Source organism: Poeciliopsis prolifica, unplaced genomic scaffold, assembly GCF_027474105.1.
Source record: "Poeciliopsis prolifica strain line A6 unplaced genomic scaffold, Auburn_PproV2 SCAFFOLD025, whole genome shotgun sequence".
NCBI classification, from domain to species: Eukaryota; Metazoa; Chordata; class Actinopteri; order Cyprinodontiformes; family Poeciliidae; genus Poeciliopsis; species Poeciliopsis prolifica.
The window spans coordinates 2,475,921-2,496,356 of NW_026562400.1; the positions used below are offsets into that span (position 1 = coordinate 2,475,921).

A 20,436-nucleotide genomic window follows, 5' to 3' on the forward strand; every position below is an offset into this window, starting at 1 on the left:
GAGCGAGGCTGGCGATATCTCATGAGACTGAGGCGGTGCCATCGGATGCTCTCACAATGCAACATTTCCCTTTATATTTACATCTAAAGCTCCCAATGCTTCATTTTTCAGGGATTTTTAAGTTTTATTTTAAAATAACATGCAATGCCTCATCCCTGTAGCTGATTAGTTTAGCCTATCGTGTTAGAGGATAACAGACATTTTAGCTCAGATGAACCATGTTCATCTTTGTTTCGCTGTCTGAAAAGAGGCCTTTTTCTTGCCAAAGCCTTTGCTCTGGACCACTGCAGCCCCTCAGTAAGCCTCCCAACTGGAGGAATTGCCTCTCACTCAATAGAAAGATTTGATGAGCAACCCTACAGCTTTATCCTGGCGGGTTCTCACCACCAAAATGCTTCACAGCACTGTTTGAAATGCTTAACATGCACCCTGATCCTCAAATGTTGTCTAATAGTTTGTTTTGGGTTTGTTTTTTTTTGCACTGATTCACACAATAAGACTTTTAAGTCTCGCCACTAAAAGTCAATTATTGGCTTTTTGAGACAATAAAATGCTCCATATGTCGAACAAAGCTGTTATCACAAGGGGTTCTGTTTCCTTTTGAAAAAAAAAGCGCATAGAGGATTCATGTCTTTCTTTTATGCTTCTGCCACCTACACAATCACAGCAGGCAGAGGAGATTGTGTAAATGAACTCTCTGATCTTGTTTCTCATGATACTTGGGAAAAAAATAGGACTTATAAGATTTAACTTTTCTAAAATTTAATTCTGATAGACTAAAAACATGATGAGGTAGTGGCACTGCCAGGGCCAAACACCCTGTGGTGCGAGTTTTTAATTTGCCCAGCACAGATGGTGAAGTGACGGGGCACCTCATTCAGAGTGAACACTGTCAACTGGCTCACAGCGAGGAAGAAAACAATCACTTTCCCTCCAGCCTAAGTGTCAGTGCTCCAGAATGCTAACGTTACTGCTGGCTTATTAGTACTTTAGGACCAAGCCAAAAGCAGCATGCTGCTCACTGCAGTTTAAAGACAACAGAAACCTTTCGGTTCAGTCAAGACGTGGAGTGTGTCATTGAAATTAATTTGGTTAATAATACAAGGCCCGTGGCAGATAATGCCCAGCATGTTTCTTGGCATATGTCTTATTCGTGTGCTTGTCTGCTCCAATGTGACAGTTGGGAATAAGCTTGGATGGTAACTCTTTAATGGATTCCTTTTATGCCGAGCTGCTCTTGTCTATGACATTACCTGAGCAACATTATCTTTCTTCTGCTGGTGTGATGTCTTTCAACATGCCAGCACTCAGATACTCTTTAATGCAGACATGTTATTGAAGAAATTAACAAAGAAATTGTATTTTCTGGATGCATTTTTTTGATACTTGCAACCTCATGCAATTCACCAAATTACCTGATATGCATATACTTTACCTGGTAGACCAGAATTTGACAACATCTCACCTTTCAACCTTGTGCTCTGATCTCCTTTAGTGGATTGAGTGAGACAGTAAACTTCGTTCTTCTCTTCTCCTTTATTCACAGATGTTTTTGTCAAATACAAATTTAACAGCCTTATTATATATTGTAGAGGGGACCATTTCCCCAGCTTTCTACATTATAAAATGTTGAAAAATCTAAATTGTTGTATATAGGAAGTATATCTGTAAGCATAAAGGATGTATACTTGGAAAAGAAAAATCTTTCTGAGTTCCATCTGGAATATTTGCTAGTACTACTACTCTTGAGCCCACATCTAAAATGGTTTATTGGTGCTCCTATCAGCTTTTGGAAAGGGACAATTTGCTTCGAATGCTGAGCTGATGTTTGCTTATTATTTTACTCCTGCATATTCCCCGGTACTAATATTAGACCACCTGCAAGAGTGTCTCCTGTATTAAAGAAGCAACTAGTCATAGAGGATTTGTTCTTCGTGCATCTGCAGAGCTTTATTTGTCAGAAAATATAAAAGTATCCCATGAAGGTAAGGAGAAAACTTCTGATCTGATCTCATTAACTTCTGCTCTGTGTGATCATCATGTTGCTCATCGTTACAGGGTGAAGGTTTCTTTTCCACTCAGGACTCATCCTCATTTCTCTAAAGTTTATTCTCCACGCTGTGTCACATTTCACTAATCACTCGCTCTGTTGCCCTCCCTTATTCCTCCTCCTCCCCCTTCGCTACAACCACAGGGAAGACCACACCCACAAGCGCCAGCACCACCCATCATGGGGCGGCATTCCCAAAGGAGGCAGGTGACTCTGAAAGAGGTACAGGTCCTGATCGCCTTCCCCCTGTGGGGGAACAAGGGTCACCTGACTCAGAGCCAATCAGTGTGGAAATGGAGGGTAAGGGGGAGTGACATGCGTCCTCTTTGAACTTTGACCTGCAGGGGATTGCACTGCTGGGCCCTGATTGTCTAATTGCACACTTCTAACCAGACTAACCTGGAAATAAAAAGAAAACTACATTGTGATTCACTCTGGTGCAACAGTTTCCTGTTTACAGCATGTTTTCCTCCTCTGTATCAACCAAAATATCCATGTTTTATAAACATATTATGAATATTTTTTTAATTATTTTTTAATGAGAGGGATGATGTTGAGTACTAGTACCCAGAAATCAGCTCCTGTTCTGGGGCCATTCAGGGATACAAGTGGTGGTATGCATGCTAATGAATGAAAATGTTATTCCAGGGTGAACAATCATTTCGATTAGCTCACTAACACTTAACTCTCAATCTCAGTGAATGGCAGAAAGCATTGCTAATTAACTTTTACCACCCATATACTTCATTAATTTCAGTGTTACATGCTGAGATGCATCACTTCCCAGCCAGCCTCACTTCCAGCTCAGTGTGTGGAAATTGAAGAGCATATTGTTCACATGCAGAGTTAAACATGACTCCAGAGAAGCTGACCATGAGTCCAATGCACTCAAAATTTCCAAAGGGAAGCTGGTGCGTTTCAGTGTTTTTAACTCTCGTTCAGGAAATGTCATGGTGTAAACAGTACTGTGTTGTCTCAAATGAACTCCACTCATCAAGCAGAGGAGACCTCCTTCAAATATTGCAATAAACTGGAGAGAAAAAATACAAAACACTTAAGTTTGCTGCAATAATTTTGGCAACTCTGGGGGAAAAAAAACAGAACTACCTGAAATTAAAAAAAATCATAAATGCCACAGACAACAAAGATGGTAGCCTTAATTTTGTATTTAGTTGTTTCACCTTTGCAAGTTGCTGGCAACAAGCTAGGTCTGCACTTCACTATGAGACATAAGTATTTTCTAACAGCTGGTTTGGCCCACTCTTCCTGCACAAGCTGTCTGAAAGATGTTGCTTCCCATGTCCTTCTCTATTCTCTATAATGAGACAGTTATACAGAAATATGTTATACTGACTTATGTTATTTTTTCTTATGCTTGGATTAAATCTCTCCTGACTGAATCTTCTTTCTTCAGGGAGACAGGAAACCTCCAGAGCTCTGTTGTATTATCTGTACTGTAAAGGTTAAAAAAGATGCTTCCTAAAATTGATTACTAGAAGGCTAGAAAGAAAAAAAGAAAGCTTTTAAAAAGAAAGTTCAGTAAAAGCTTCCCAACAACCTGACTCAGTTTAAGACAAAATTTGTGTGAAGATGTTGCTTCAGTTCACCATTTGGAGTCTCCTGCAATAGTCCATTGCACTGAATAACAAAGCACCTTAGCCTAGCATTTGACTACTCTGTTACATAGTAAACATTAAACATTTCTGGTCATAAGTACTGTGATAGTAGCACAGTACTCAAGAAGCTTAGACTGAGAGATATAAACTTTTTTGGCCTCTTATTCCAAAGTTTACAGGACTTATTGCTGCTGTGTGGACACACAGACCATGTCACTGGACCACAAACCTCAGAAAATAAAAGAAGCTCTCATTCACACAGACAGCCTCTGTGGCTGTAATGTTGAGTTTCTAAGACCTAAATAAGAAAAGCCCGTAACAAATAAATAACCAGCAGGAATCTGAACCAAGCAGTCAGAAAACACGAGTGCAGGGAGAGTGTGGGATAGGATATAGTGTACACAGCAGTGCAATCTATTTCTGCCAGAGACTGTGACACTGGCACTTCAATCAGGAGAGCCGGATGGCTGTGTTGATAATCAGGGAGAGGCGCTGAACTGGAAGGAACAGCATCCATGTTCTAAGAGGGACTCCTACCCCACAATTTTCTTGTCCGTTTTTGAACCAGATAACAGTGTCACACATCTATGTGCAGAAACAAGGTGGTCCAGCAGGAAGCACTGAGTGGACAAGTCAAGAAATTAGAACAACCAGCTGGACAAGAGAGAAACATTCCTGAAAATAAAAGTTGCACAACACCTGCAGTCAAATGTGACTAAATGACCACTGTGGTAAAACAGAGAAACATTGCACATTACACTTTTATTGTAAAAGTTGTAACATAAATTGACTTTCATGTTTAGATTTTAGGATCTACTCTTAGTAATGCAAACTGTAAGCAAATTCATAGAGTAATTTGGCAGTAAAATCAAAAACTATAAAGTAGAAAGTTTTACTTATCTGTCCCTTTTTGGTTTTGGATAAGCTGTGGCTGAGAACATAAAGAGATGGTAATTATAAAAATGGAGCAACTCTTCTCTTCAGTACATAAAAAAACTTAGTCCTCAGCCTGATTTTGTCACTATTATTGAAAATGTCCAAATATGTGCAAGACATAAATAAAAAAAGAAACATGCTTCAGGATCAAAAAGAGGATCAAATAGATTAAACAAGATAACTTTATCATTTAACTTATATTCTAAGCTCTTGCTGTTTTATTATGCTTAGACTTTTCCCAAGAAGCCGTAATTTTTGACTGAAAAATGTAGCTATTAAATTGATCATCGACGTATTAGTGACAACCGCGTTTCCAGTCTGCTAAATTCTCTCTTCACTCAAAAACATCCTGTCATCTCTGAACTTAAAAAAATATTCACTCAAATGTGTGAACTTACTTTATGCCATGTAAACAGCTTATACAACATTCAATGAACCAAGATACAGATACAGACCTCTACATTTATTGTAAGAGTACCAGTATAAATACATGAAGCAACTTATGTGCTCAAATCCACACAGCTACTTTATATTATGTAAAGGACTGCAAACTTAGAGGAAAGGCCAGGAACCTGCTGACTTGCTGCTATTTAGAAAAAGGCCAGAAGTCAGTTTGCAGTAGAGCTGCTTCTGACTGGGGAATACACCCACTTGTTCACTTTGTGTGAACGCAGAAACCTGCGCATTCGGACTTAAAAGTTTTAGCGCTCTCTGGTTTGGTCATTCCCTCTGTCTCCAAACCTCAATTAGGATTTAACTTTTCCCTTTCCTCCCCTCTATCTCGAGTTTAGATGAGCTAGTGTCAATTAGACTGGACAAAAAAGGGATTAGCTGCTAATTTATCTTACCAGCATTGAGAGATAATGATGATGATGATGATGATGATGGAGACAAGTCAACCTTGTGCTTTCTGTCTCATTAAAAGAGTACAGAAGGAAAGCTGGGAATGAACTCAGCCTGAACCTTTTCATGAGGAGAGTCTGGTTTCCTGAGGGGGGACATCGATGCCAGCCAGTCTTCTAAAGAGTTATTTATACATCTAAAGACCATGGCAACAGACACAGCCTGGATCACCAGTCACTTAGCTGAGACTGTGGATCCCCTCTAACCACCCTGAAAATATCTAAAACTCCCAGTCTCATCTGGGAAACAGGCACAAATCTGTGTGGTTTCCAATATGGTGTCTCCATTTTAATAACCTGTGAAGCTCACATGGTCTGAAAAACAAAACAGTCTATTGTGGATTGTTCAGGCTGGTTTTAAGATTTATCTTAAAAAAAATTGACAACAAAAACAAGCTTTGATTGTGCTTTAATCATGTTCCCATGAGAAATAAGTTCACAGCATTACAGATCTTTCACCATGCTCAACAGTAGGAAGCTTTTTTCTCTTTCTTTCTGGGTTTTTGTTGCCAAATTGCCAAATTTTTATCTCAGCACACACACAGTTTCACCAACATTTAACAAATCACACATTTACATTTATGATGGTAGGACAGAAAATGCTGTTTAATGACATAAATGACAAATGGATTGAAATGTAAATGTTATGTAGTGGTTGTTATCAAGACTTGGTGACCTGTGTCACCTCATATTCATACCCCAGGGTGATGAATATTATCAAATTACTAATTAGAAGTTCCTAAAATTTCTGATCAGATTTAAAAAGAAATTATGGCTTGAAGAAAATTTCAGCTAAATTTGTTTTAAAAAGTTTGTATCTACATTTGTAACATAAATAGATGAAGAAATAAAAATTAATTTATTTTAAAATGGAGCTAAAAAAATGCTCACCTTAACCCCAAAAGTCCATATTTTGAGTAGTTTTGCTTTTTGTGTCGTAGTCCCTTTAAGATGAGTTTCTACCTCTCAAACTGCTCAGAGTAAAACTGAATGTTAAAATATTTAACACAGTTTTCAATCTTAGAAGTTCGTGTTACGTATTCTGAACATGTTCATTATGGTAGTTAAATGGAGATCAAATCAATTTCACCAAGCTTATCCATCCACACCAACCCACTGGCTGTCTCATGGACATGATTTATCACAAGCCAGCCCTGATGTGCAGACGCACATTTTACTCCTGAAACATCTCTGCTAATGTGAGCCACCCAAATCATCGTCCGCATTATTATGGTGCCCATTAAAGGCCATGCAGCACTGGAGCATTTTCCATCCGTCCAGCTCCGTCTCAGCAATTTACATTTTATTATAAATGACATCTGCAAAAGCATAACTCAAGGCATGCAGTAAAACTAACTTAAAAAGCATTGCACATATCAAGCTCTTCATTTTCCATAATCGCCACTAAAATAGCTTTTTTATGTCAGCTATTTAAACCCAGCTCTGAGTGTCGCTGAAGTCCGCAGGGCCCACAGTGATCAAATCCACCTCTGCAGAAGTCCTGACCCTTCGCTCTGACCCCCTTACTCTTCAATCAGTCTCACTGACCTCTGGGGAGTGTCACTCCCACTTCATCTGCCTGTTTTCTGTTTTTCTGTTTTTAGTTGGACTAACCCTTTTAAGTGTACCTGCCTCCTTTGTTGAACTGACTGTCACTGAACTTCTGCATCATCTTTTTTTATAATCTGCCTCACTGAGTTTACAGCCGGTGGTTGAAACTGTGCAGCTGCTTTCTGCAAGTTTCTCCATCTCTTAAAGCTGCAGTTCACTCTGAAGCAAACACTCTGCGGCAAAATTTAGATTCTTTTTTTTTATTACTTTTGTGTGGTATTTATTGGTGCTCAAGTTTAAGGGGAGTGGCTTTGGCATGAACTGCCTCTTTAAGTTGGTTGGTGCAGCAGCAGTTTTTCCAGTGCCACTTTCTGCTCTTTAAATACAAATAATGACAAAGTTGCACTGGAAGCAGTTTGTTTGGCCAACCACTGAATGGCTAAATAAACACCCTATCCTTTTATTTATGGTTTCAGCTGCATGTAATAATAATATTAAAGGACTTTGCATGTGCTTCTGTTAAGTTATTGCCTTATAAATGATAATCCAAGTTTTACTGTACATTACCAAAATGTAATGGTGCATACAATTTTAAAAAACCGAAAGATGTTTTATCGAAGTAATGACAGCTTAATGAAATTTAGTGTGCAGTCTGTCCAGACAGCCTTTAGAAGTTTATTTGTCCTTTCTAACACTGGAAACCATAATGCACTGAAGGTTGGTGTCAACTTGAATTACATAATCAATATCTCATATGATGAATGAATAAAACCTGAAAGATCTGAGATTTTTCTAATTTTCTGAGATTAACAAAGATTACCAAACCCACCTGGACACTGCTTCTTTGAAAGTGATGTCCTATTTAAAGCAAAGCTTTGATGCCTTGCAAAAAAAAATTGACACTACTTTTGTCTAATTTTTAACATAATTACAGACTTTAATGTATGTTTTAATGCTTGGAAGAGGTAGTTAAACCTTCATCCCAGTCAAAATTGTTTTGTGACCGCAAACTCGTTTTCTTCCAGAAGTGCATTTTATTTAGCACCATTCAACAACTTCCTAGTCCCTATGAAGAAGAAATTCTCCACAGCATGATGCAGTCACCACTATGCCAATAATGAAAATAGGCCATCATTTCTAAAAATTTGCCAAAGTATACAAGTTATCTGAATGGATGTAAATGATAAAAAACCAAAGACATCAGGTCTTTATGATGCTGTTTGTAATGTTCTCTGACAAACGTCTGCAACTTTCAGCACAGCAGCTGCATTCGTAATGGCATTAAATTACTCAGTAATTTGGTGACTTCTGAATGCCTTGCTGAAATGTGCTATACAAATAAAATTTGATTGATTGATTGAAGGCAATTTGTTACACTAAATTGTAATCAGCGGTTCAAGAGAAAAGAGGGCTACATAAGAGATGTTCCACACTTTGAAAGACCTTTAAAATCCATTTTCCCTTTTTCTACTTTACAAGTTTCCACTAACTTGCACTGGTCTATCACTTAAATCAGCAGTCAAATACATTGTTTGTGGATATAGGGTTATTAAATGTGAAGAAGTTGAAGAGGTGTGAATCCCTTAGCAAGGCACGCCGAACTTTATTCGCTATAGTTCGGATCATCAGATACTTTAGCATGGCTAATTTACCAGTATTTAATCAAATATGTAATGAAATATTTACTGTGTATGCATGAGCACACACCAGAATTAAATGAGGTGTTGATTACAACAATTTTTCAATCGGAATGGATGTGTTCAATTTCACCACATCACCCTTACTTGCATTCTTATTTTTTAGAAATGCATCTAAATGGCTGATCACTGAGGTGGAATATTATGCAAATTGCTAATAGCAAGTGTACATGATTGAATTTACTAAGTCAACAGCCAGAATCCTGTACATGTGCAGCCTATACACTCTGCGTAAGTGAGAATATTTTCACACTGCCACAGCTTTTTGTATGGTGTTTCTCCATAGACTCTAGTTTGTTAAAACTGTTGCCTTTACCATGTTGCTGGAAGTTTAGAAAACTGTTTTTGTTTTTTAAACTGGGGTTTAGAATAGGAAACATGCTCATTTGTTAGAATCTTCAACCTCAGGGTCTCCTTCAACAATTAAATTGTTTTTTTGTTGTTTTGTTTTTTTTTTCCGTGTGTGGGACAAATAAATCTTCAGCATTAGCAGGCAGAGGGGGGAAAAAAACTTATATGCAAAGCCTGGGGCTATATTGTTTCTTCGGCTTCTCGTTGGGATGGAGTACCCATTAATGGAACAATCACTTCTCTGGTAAGCTTGCAGAAGCAGAATCTAATTAGAGCTTATTTTGGAACATCCTCACTTCAGTTGTAAAAATAGAACACAAATTGCTCTGCAGGTTTCACATCATTTAAACAGACCCCTGGGACAAGACAGGAACAATCCAAGAGTTGTGTGTGAACCAGAATGTTTCTTTTTTTCTGGGAATCTTTACTGTGTTCAATATTCAGAACTAAGCAATATTTTCAATTCCAGTTTGATAGATGTGTGACGCTTTATTGTCCTTCAAAATACAAAAAATGGCCCCTCTGTTAAGCAAGCATGACACTTCAAACTTTCCTAATTAGCTGTAATTGGTGTCACAGATGAAAGAGCTTCTGGCTGCTGTATTGTTAATGAAGTCAATTAGGGAGCTTGCAAAGACAGCAGTCATTTATTTTATCACACATTTGGCAATTTCATTGTACTTTGTTTTTAGATTTCATCACCTGCAGATTTCCATTTAGAGAAACCTACACCAATTAGTGAAGCGTGGCACAACGTTCCACCGCTGTGGAAACCCTTTCTCTTTACATAGCCTACCGCGCAGCCTATTTTTATCGGTGTGGATGCAGCCGTGCATGTTGTCCTATGGCGCTATGGAAATGTTTGTATTTTTTTCCCTGGTAGTGGATCACAGTTGCCGCAGAGCACCCGGGTTCAAACCCCAGCTGAGTGACAGTCTGTCATTCACCTCATCAAGTCTCTGCTTCTCACGCTGCCTGAGCCCTTAACCTCTTCTGCTTTTAAAACCTCTTCCCTGCCCTCTTTTGTTCTCTGTTCTTCAGGTTGTCATCTTCACTCTTTTTTTCATTATTTTTGCTTCTGCTCTTGTTTCTTGGCACTATTAGTCCGCTCACATTCGATTCACTCTTAAACCAAAGTTTAATTTCATCCCTTCATCTCTTCCTTCTGGCTGTTTCTCTCAAACCTTTCCCTGCTTTGCTTCAACTCACGCAGCCCATCTGTCTTTTTTACCTTTAGGCAGACTTGGATATTGCTATTTTAAACCTTCACTGAGCAGAAACCATGTTGAGTTGACATTGAAATATCATAATAATAGAGTAGAGTACTGACTCACAAGCTGTGTAAACACTGATTGAACCTTGTGAAATTAGTGTAAGAAATTGGATTGAATATGGCCTCTAGGGAAAGTGATAATTTAAGGGAACAAACAGATTTAGAAAATTATACACAGTGGCAGTGACTTTTATGGAACTAACCTTTAAGTACATTTATTTCATGGGGGAAAAATACTGTCGTAGGAAATAATTTCTTTCATAAAATAACAATCAGCCTGTTTCTGAAAGTCACTGGCCACTAAGCCAGTGAGGATCTATACTCATCCTTCCACCTCCTTCCTTTTTCAGGATAGTGAGGAAGGTTTAAAAAAATCAATTAAAAAATACTCAATTTATTCTAAAGGGAAATAGATGCCATCATAACTCATGTAATGTAGAAACTTCAAGGATATGCTGTGGATGGGGATACTTTGGGCAGAAAGGATCTCCGTTAGCAGTCAGTCTTGCAACGAATCTGAAGGGGCCTCTGACTGAAGACTGTTGTTGTATGATACTCTTATGACATGCTAACAGCTCAGTATCTAGGCAACAGATATATTTCACAGCAACAGGTTCTGGAATATACTATCAGTTGTTGGCAAGCACTGCTAATCCATCTCATTTGCTTTTGTTGCTCCTCTTTAAATCTTTGGTTTCAGAAAACCAGGCGGAGAGATGTTGGAGTCAGATCATGATCCACGCCTAAAAAAATATCTGAAGCCCACCATTAAGAGAGCTGAGTGGCTTTTTCCGGTCATGAGATCTTCATAACAATCACATGATGTTAGGGGAGCCATGAAAGTTTTTTTGTTTGTTTGTTTTTTGTCCTACCATAACAAATATAGATGTTGGGAATTTGCTAAAGACTGCACTTCAGTAACCACTTCTGTTCAGTTTAAAATGTTATTGACCCTCAGGGATATTGTTGATTTACAGTGATCAGTGATTAAGATGAGACTGAGATTGAACTTTTCAATAACACTGCAGGGGTGTTGATATGAAAAAATAATGTATTTATTGGAAATCGATTCATACCCGCTATTCAACATAAGGAATGATCTGTCATACTGTGGGCCAGTTTCTCATTCAAAGGTCCTGAAAACTTCTGATTGGATTGTATGGTCATATCAACGAGTAGTAATAACCATACCTGACATTTGTTTAAAAAATAGTAATTTCTTGGGATGTTTCGTTTTACTACTACTGTCAGCTTGAAAGTTGGACTTTTTCCTATAGCTTCCAGCATATAAAATTGACTGCAGTGAAACCTGAATATGTCTTAAACAAGGGTGCCAAAATATGTGACCAGGGTTGTATGTGTACTGGTGTGAAAACATAGGAGGCATCTCAGAGAATGCAATGTTAGTAGATAAACATGACTATTACTTCCATTGCGCCAGCTAGCTGCTTTCCTCACTCTCAGGGTATTAATTTCACTGTGACTGGTGGCACCATATGTCCCACATAGCCCTTGATGGAGTCATCCAGCCTGCTCATGAAACATGTTGTGACAGGCTGTTCATAAGCTTGGGTTTTGTTTACCTCTGCTGCGTGTTTCACCCCCTACTGTTGTGCCACTTGAGTCACAGCCTTCAACCAGGAGGAACACCTCAACAGGCCTGTAGCTACAGTTTAAGGAGGTGGTGCTGAGGTCCAGTGGGAGCAGATGACTCACAGAGCCAAGGGAGACGTCAGGGTGACTAAAGCCAGGCGCACACTGAGATGAGAGCAGACTTTCACCATCTCATGCGGTCAGCATCACTGCTGGCACCCTGATCAGTTAGATCTAAGGTCTTTGAAGCTCGAAGAGGCTTCAGAACTGATTGGTTACTATTGTAATGAGGCAAAAATCATGCAAGATTAAAATTTGATGTATTAATAGGCTCATCATCAGAATCACTCTTGATGGCACTTCACTCCTTTCAGTACAATTATGATTTATGACTTCTTAATGTGGGGCAGTCATAGGAATACATGACCCAAGAATTCTAAACTTTTAATTAAACTTTCTGTTTAAATCATTCACTGAAAGGTGGCAGTGATGGGAACATCTTAGCTGGTAAGCACCTGATGATTAAATTTCCGTCACATCTTAACACCACATCATCTGCCAAATTAAACCACTCTTGTCTTACCATATTGATTATTTCCACGGTGTCAGACGTCGTTTATCGGAAAAAATGAGATTAGATTTTATCTGTACTTTTGTGAGTTTGAGAGGGTCGTTAAAGAGTTTTATCAAGTTAGATGAGTAAAGCATTCTTTGTTCAGCAACACAGATGCATGCAAATGTTTGGGCACCTGCCAGAAAAAATTTCACTGCAATTTGGAGTAGTAAAATAAATAAACAAATTGACATTCAAAGTATATACATCCCACAAAATGTGGGTTCTTTTACAAGTTCATGCAGATGCATATGGATTAAATTTACTGGTGGTGAAATGAAGTTTTGCATCAATCTTTGTTCAACTCATACAACTGACAATTTAAAGTATTTTTCTATTTTACACATAGGCAACTTTCAGAAAAAGTGGTTATGTGACTCCAATAAATGAGCAGGAAGTAGTTGACAGCATCTGCTTTTTTTTTCAGAAATCATAAGCAGTCATATTTCATTAATAGGCCCACTCAGGCATCAAAAGCAAAGGGTGAAAATTTATGTCAAATTTAGCAGTACATATTTTATAATTTTCCACAGAAATGCAAAGCTCAAACTGAATCAAGACCACACGAAAAGCAACCCTACCCTCAAAACTGTAAAGATCTAAAAGTTTAGGCAAATATAACCTTCATTGCTTGGCTATCAGCAGTAAGTTTTATCCTCATCCGCAAAATCAAACATGTATTAGGAAGAGCGGAGCTCAGAACTGTATGCAGAAAAAAGACTGGATTTTTTTTTTTATTTTATTATTAAACAGCTATGCCTTGGAATAGTTTTTCAGCCAGTGGGACTAGAGCAGTTCTTTTTGAGAAGAAAGAATTGATTAATATAAAAATAATCTGGCATATATTCTACATGCAAATGTCAAATATCTAGCAAATAAATAAGGGGGAAAAGGAAGCATGACATAATCAGTTAAATTAACTTTAGTAAATTTGTGAAAAAGGGTAATAATATCTAAATCCTCTAATACTCCCCAGCAGCTTACTGCAGAGACAGAAAAGTGAGGGTGTTTACAATGATCCACATTGTAAGAAAAACTGAAAGAGATCAATGGTAGAAGGAAAGTGCAAGAATTTCATAGAACTCAAAGTTTCACTGAAATCGTGATTGAAAATCCTCCAAACAAGAGTTTGAAGATCCTTCGTTGGCTGAAGGACGGTGTTTCGATGCTGTGGTCTTTGCCAAAGGGACTGTTTGTGAAATCACAAATCTTATTGGCAAAACAAAATCCCTCAACCCTTCTTCTGAACTTTTGGTTTGAGAATATTACACTTTTAAGTGAAAATATACAAGTATTTGTTTTCTCTTGGCCCCCGTGGGGTAAAATTTTGCTTCAAAAAATCGATCTAATAGGATGTTGGAAAAACCTATTGTGTGCAAGTTGTGCAAAGAGGAGTTGGCCTATCACCATAGTTATTCAAGCCTAAAATACCATCTAAATGCAAAACTTGTTGCAACAGCACATACATCTCCAGTGTTAATGTCACCTACCAAGTTCCACATTTTAAAAAGCATTTTTTCATTGAAGTTGCATGAATGACCACGAGTTCTTGAAACATTTGAAAGCTAAATAGGTATAATAGCACTTTGCACCTACTTGCTGGTTTAGTTATCAAAATAACAGCTTGTTATTTACTTCAAAATTGAGCAGCAAAAGTTTTTTTTCAATTGAATATGTTATTTTGTCAATATATTCATGTGGTTAATTGGGAGGATTAATTACAGACCCTGCAATTAACTCAATTAATTTTTTTTTAGCTCCATCATTAATATTTAGTTATCAGTTTTGGACTAGTCCAAAATTTTCTATCCTTTTAAATTACTTTAAAATGTTAAGCTAGCATAGCTTAAACTTCTTAAATGAATTTGTATTTGATTGTTACATATCCAACAAACTAATTCATTATAATTCATTTAATGAACATCCTTTGGATAAAGACTAATTTGCTCTTCATTGGCACATTAAATCAACCAGTTTGCCAAAAATGCAATCAGATGATTATTTTTTTTATTTTTTCTCATGTTTTGTGAGTTCAAATAAGATTTCTAAATAAATTAGACATTTATTTAACGGAAAGTTTGTGTCACTTATTGAAACAAACAGATTAAAGTCTAATGCAGCCCAAATTATTGAACTACCCCCATCATCATCATTTTATGCATCTCATAAGATATCATTAGACTTAATTGTTTTCTGTTTTCTTCTGCAAAGCTTTCATTACCTCTATAATTTTTTTGTTTGCAACACCTGCATCCCTCTTCCCCCCACTTCACTGCTTCCCCGCCAGCCTCCTGCTGCAGACTAATCAGTTTCACAGAAACTGTCATTAAGGGTGGAAAGGAGGGCCTGACACCACAGATGGCAGCAGCCTTTTGCAAATGAGCTTTGATTATGAGAGGTGGCAGGTTTCACTCTTCTCAATCATCTCTGCCTTTCACGCCATTAGGCAAACACAGTGCGAGGGTCACAGCAGCCCAACACATTTCCATGGTAGATTTACTTCATCTCAGTAGCCTTGAGATTTTAGTGCAATGCTCCACAAATGCCCTAATGACTTTAAGAAAATATAACAACCTAATTTTAGTCCATGTTGGCAAAGTCAGTGCCGTCCAATAGTTCACACTCTGTGAACTATTGGACGGCACTGTTATTTTTGGCTCCTTCATCATAACCAGGTGCTCTCGGTCCTGATCCTCGCATTGGAAATCAGTCTGTGAAAATGACATGAGGTTCCTGCTGCTGTGCTTTCATCAATATTTAAAGCTCTAACTCATCTCAGAGCTGATTTCTCTCCAACTGAGGAGCTCTTAGCCTCTGCCAGTTTGAAGGGAAGCGCTGCTCCTAGAAAAGCAGGTTGTATTGATCTGTTAACAGTTGAAGAAGAGCCCAGAAGCTTAGTTCAAACGCCTGTCCCATACTGTTTCTCACATACAGAAGCCCCTGTAAATACAACTGGTCTGTCCCAGTTGATACCTGATGTACTAAATCTTCAGTTCTATTTTATATTGCATTTTATCTCAATTTGAAATGATCTAACTAAAATGTCTTTTTCTCAATTGTTTTTCATTTTAAAGGCGTGAGACGACCCCCAGAGCTGGACCGAACCAATCACAGTGTCCATTACACCCTTCTGATCGCTTGTGTTTTGGTGGCCTTCGTCCTTGGAGCTTTTGTCTCTGGGTTTCTCGTCTCGTGCTACTGTAACCACACAAGTCACAAGTCCAAAAAGTTATCAAAGGATCCAGAAGCTCCAATCCCACATGCTCTGTCTCTCCGGAGTCTGGCAAAGCTCAATGGTCTCCTGGACAGCCAGAGTAAAGAAGACAAGTTGGAGGTGTCATCTCCAAAGATCTATAACTCCTTATTTACCAATGGTAAAGAGCATCACCCAGCAAGGAGATTTGGTCATCATGGAATGACAATGGGGGACCTGGTTCATCCTCACCATCATCACCTCCATCCTTCCTCAGAGCTATCTGGTTTACCTACACCAGACTCAACCCCAGAACTCCCCATTAAAAGCATGAAAGCCTTTAAGAACCAGTGGGAGAAGAACCAGAACTGCAACAATGCAAAGGAACCAAAGTCTCATAACATAAGCTCCAGGCCCAGTTCAGCCTTGCTTCCCCAGCAGGTTTTCCCTTACTCCCATGGCCTGTCCAACGGACATCCAGTAGTTGGTCACCTGCATCCTGAGGAACGCAAAATCCACAATGTTGAACGTGTTTTAGCTCAGCCTTACCCCAGCTACCCTCAGAAGGTAATGGAGGTTACGTCTCTGGATGAGCTGCTGAAACACATTCATGATCCAAACGGCAGCAAGACCTCTCAGTTAATGAGTCCATCAGGCCTGATGGCCTGCGGAGGTGGTGGACAGCTCGTCTTTGCCAACCGAATTCAACCTCAGATTCCTGAGACAGAATCGGCACCCTACTACAGCTCATCCACCCTACCCCGGGACAGTCTCACCCGTCGCATGGATGTTCCTCCTGACATCCCCTCACACCATCAGTCCACTTTGGAGCGGAGGCATTCCTCCCAGCGGCACTCGCTGATTTCTGCAGCTGCCAAAATGCCAAGTGCAGGTGCAGTAGGCGGCGGAGGAATGATTCCCCGCCAGCACAGCTTCAGCCAACGAAGCGGCGGACCTCACCAGCCGCCACCACTTTTGGCACGAATGAACTCTACAGGCAGCGCTTGCGAGGTTCACTATCCTCTCATCCCAAATGGGTACCTTGCACGCCAGCATAGTTATACTGGTGAACAGCACGACATTCAGCACCGAGGCGCAATTGTCCGCCGGTCGTCCTCTCTCAAACCGGATGTCCCTCCAAAACCTCTGTTCATACCTGCCACATCCCCAGTTAACGAACAGGGCAAGTACAACTACTGAGAAAGGAAGCTCCTGGACTAGAGGAAATTCCTCTCATTGCATCATCCGTGAGGAACTTCTCTTTGTTGAAATTATCTGGGTTTGAGGTTGCAGACCCTGATCAGACAATACAACAAATTGCGTGGTAGCACGTCTCACTGTGGACAAAAGCCTCAACCAAACTTATTTCTGCTTTTTTTGTTTTGTTTTGTCCAACAAATATCTTTGTACCATATTGGTATTGTTCAGCTTCTTGCTAATTATAGAACTGCCGACCTTGGTGACGTGATGCCACCTTGTTATAATAGGCTGCCAATGTCCTCAATGTGGATTTACAATGCAACTCAGCTTTTGGACAAGTTGATGAAGGACAAAACTTGACTCGTCACCAATCCTGAAGACTTAAAAGCCAGAGGCTCCTGCAATGCTTCAGTTCATGCTTTTGCTTAAACTTTTTTGATGTAGTGTTTGTATCCAGTCCCCTCCCACCCCACCCTCGAATGTGTTTATATTATGCATGTGTGTGTATATACAGTATATGTGTGTTTATATCCACACTGTATATGTATACATATACATATGCAGTATTTGTAACCTGTGGTGAAAATTCAACAAATTCCCCTGAAAGTATGTTTGTCTTTGCCTTACTTGTACACTCTGTTTGGCCATACCAAACTTTCTCGCCTAGAAATAAATGGGAGACACCAAACCTTGCAGAAACAAAATTCGACAGCTGGCTGAAGGTACTTTAGCCGTGCTCATACAACAAAAATACATCTCCATACCAGATTCCCTTGACTTATTTCTCATCGTTTTCTTTTCTCAGCCGACGTCATGTCAAAAGTGACTAACTTGGGTCCATTTACGTTCTTAAGGATGTTTCTTTAAGATCGGTGCTTAAAAAAAGGAGTGTAACCAAGACTCTATACTTTTGGACCTAGAAAACATGACAAACATGACGCAGCTCAACAACAATGGACTCCAGTTATTCTAGGTATTAACTTTGTGGCTATTGGTTGTAAATAAAGAAATAATTACTAGCCAAATTTTAACTGTATGTGTAAATGTGTGCCTTATTTAATAATAGTGTGTTGACTGGGGTTGCGGGAGGGTTAACGCAAGGGGCTCAAATGGCTACTATGCTACAGTATATTGTAGGTGTTTGATTTTCTACCGTTGTCACTATTGTTTATGTGAAGAGTTTCATTCCAGAATGAAAAATCCAGATTATGTTCTTGTCACCTAATTGGACAAAACCTAAAAGTAGCGATAAATTCTTAATAACTGTCTTATGTTTTGCATATTTGGAGTAATATTTTTTTTACCCAAGATTTATTTTGAAGATGTGCCATTTTTAATTTGAAGACAATATTTTTGCAGACTCATGCAGTGTTTTGGAATGAAACAGCTTCATTTTTTCCTGATTTTCTTCTCTTAAATTGTTGGACTGGAGGCTTGTTTTGGAGGAGTGTTGGGCAAAGATAATGCACAGCCTGAGACTGAAGACATTCATGTTTGACTGTCTATGTATTGGGTCATCTTCCCTGTAAGTGCCATTGCTTTAAGCATTTGTTTTTGTGTGTGTGTTGTTTTCTTAAGTTTAAAAAGGTGAAGTTCAAAGTTCCACATGTAAGCCCATGAATATCAATTCATGTGGCATATTTAGGTTTAAGGTAATGTTTTATTTCCCAAACATATTTATTCTGATTGAACATAATAATTTAGGATTTGCCCAGTAATAGTCCTAGCAAATGTGTGGAGGGACCTAAAAATGATGGTGATGACGAAGAGTCTTTCCAACCTCAATGACTTTGAGCTCATCACCAAAGATAGTTTACCAAAATAACACATCAATCCTGCTGTAATCCCAGTAAGGATTCAACATTCCTTTTGGGAATGTTGGAAATATCTGGTATCAACAGTTAAGTTCAATTGTCTTCTTCAAGAAAGAAAACATCTTGGTTGAATCCAAATAATTCAACCATGAATTATTTCTTCTACCAATAATTCTGAGCCATAATAAGGCAACGATAGAGGAAGTCACAGGGATCTCATTTGGTTAAACATATAGTTGAGGCTTTTTTTCATTCTGTTAAACATTTTTCTTTTTTTTGTGAAACACCTGTTTTCAAATGTCCTGTCACTGTTGTATTTTTTATTTTATGAAAATAAGAAAACAGAGAATGTGCCCCAGCTTTTTCAGGTTTAAATTTTTGAGTCATCTTTAAAAATATACAGAATAATCCCACAGAAGTTTAACACTCTGTAATCCGACAAGCAGAGATTGTTTCTTGTATAAACTGGTGGGAATTGTTTGGGATACATGCTGCCAAAAGTCTTTCTTGTTTTGAGGATTTACATCAGAAAGAGAGACGAAGTTTGACTCTGCCTCAGACATATCGACCCTTCCCAACCCGCCGCTGATAGACTTTTCAGAAAAGTCCCTACGCTCAAGGTTGACTGAAACCATGATCAGTTCCGTAAAACCATCTATGTGCCATTTACTGTCTCAAAGACAAATGTTTTCTGACCGAGTAAAGTTTTCACATGTCAAACCAGAAAGGTAGAGTTTAATATTTGTACCAATTATTCTGTAAGACGAAGGGAAAACGGGGCTCATTTGGATATCAACAAGCACCAGTGCATTAAACATCCTTTCAAACAACTTATGATAGGATAATGACAGGAATTGCGGCAGCTACACTGTTGAAGTGGAACTGTTGTGTTTTTTTAAAAAAAACCTGCTGGTCATAGGTTGAATGAAAAGTGGAAGTCTCACCTCTAAAAGCTCTGTCAGTATTTGATTTTGTGTAAATACATTATCTCTGGGCGGGATCTCATTTCAGTATTATGTTTTTTCTCTTTGATTTCCTGGCTATGCCTCTTGACTTCTTATAAATTTGGTCTCACAAAATATCATTATATGTCTCTTATAATAGGAATAAATAAAATGCTGAATATGACTAATCTCTTCAGTGTGAATGTGTCAGAATAATGCTTGTAAGATCCCTCTAGGTGATGACTACACAGCCTGCAATGTCACACAATGGACCCTTTTAGTCAGAGAGTATCATGTCATCTGCGCTGTAAAGGGACAATTCTCATAAGCACAACACTGAATCATGATTATCCTTGAAAAGGTAAGTTTTGTCCCCTTGAGATACATTTCATTCTGCCTGGATTAAACTTTGATAAATATAACTGAAACATTCTGCAGATGAAAGCAGAGATGACACTACCATGGCATTGAAGACAGATCCAATACATTTCCCTTCTAGCTCCAAAATAGCTTTATCAAGTTTACATTGAAGTGAAGCATTTGTCTTAGTGTTTCTTATCTTGCCATCAATGTTGCCATTTCTAAGAACATATTTCATCTTTGTCCAAAGCAGGGATCTCAAACTGCAGTCCTCGAGGGCTGGTTTCTTGTAACTTTTAGATGTGTCGCTCAAAGAAACCCAAATCAAATGGGTGGATTACCC

At 38.6% G+C, this 20,436-nt stretch overlaps 1 protein-coding gene across 6 annotated transcripts in view; it reads left to right on the forward strand.

Annotated features, from left to right (window-relative positions):
- Positions 1-19,917, forward strand: part of sema6e (sema domain, transmembrane domain (TM), and cytoplasmic domain, (semaphorin) 6E) — a 144,449-nt gene extending 124,532 nt beyond the window's left edge. For 4 of the 6 annotated variants that reach the window (XM_055047115.1, XM_055047117.1, XM_055047116.1 and 1 more), the window contains 2 exons: positions 2,195-2,350; positions 15,657-19,917. In XM_055047115.1, coding sequence (XP_054903090.1) covers positions 2,195-2,350; positions 15,657-16,975 — 1,475 coding nt within the window. In that variant the 3' untranslated portion in view covers positions 16,976-19,917. The remainder of the gene's footprint in view (positions 1-2,194; positions 2,351-15,656) is intronic. The other 2 variants (XM_055047119.1, XM_055047120.1) reach the window with 2 other exon arrangements.
- Positions 19,918-20,436: the final 519 nt, after the last annotated feature.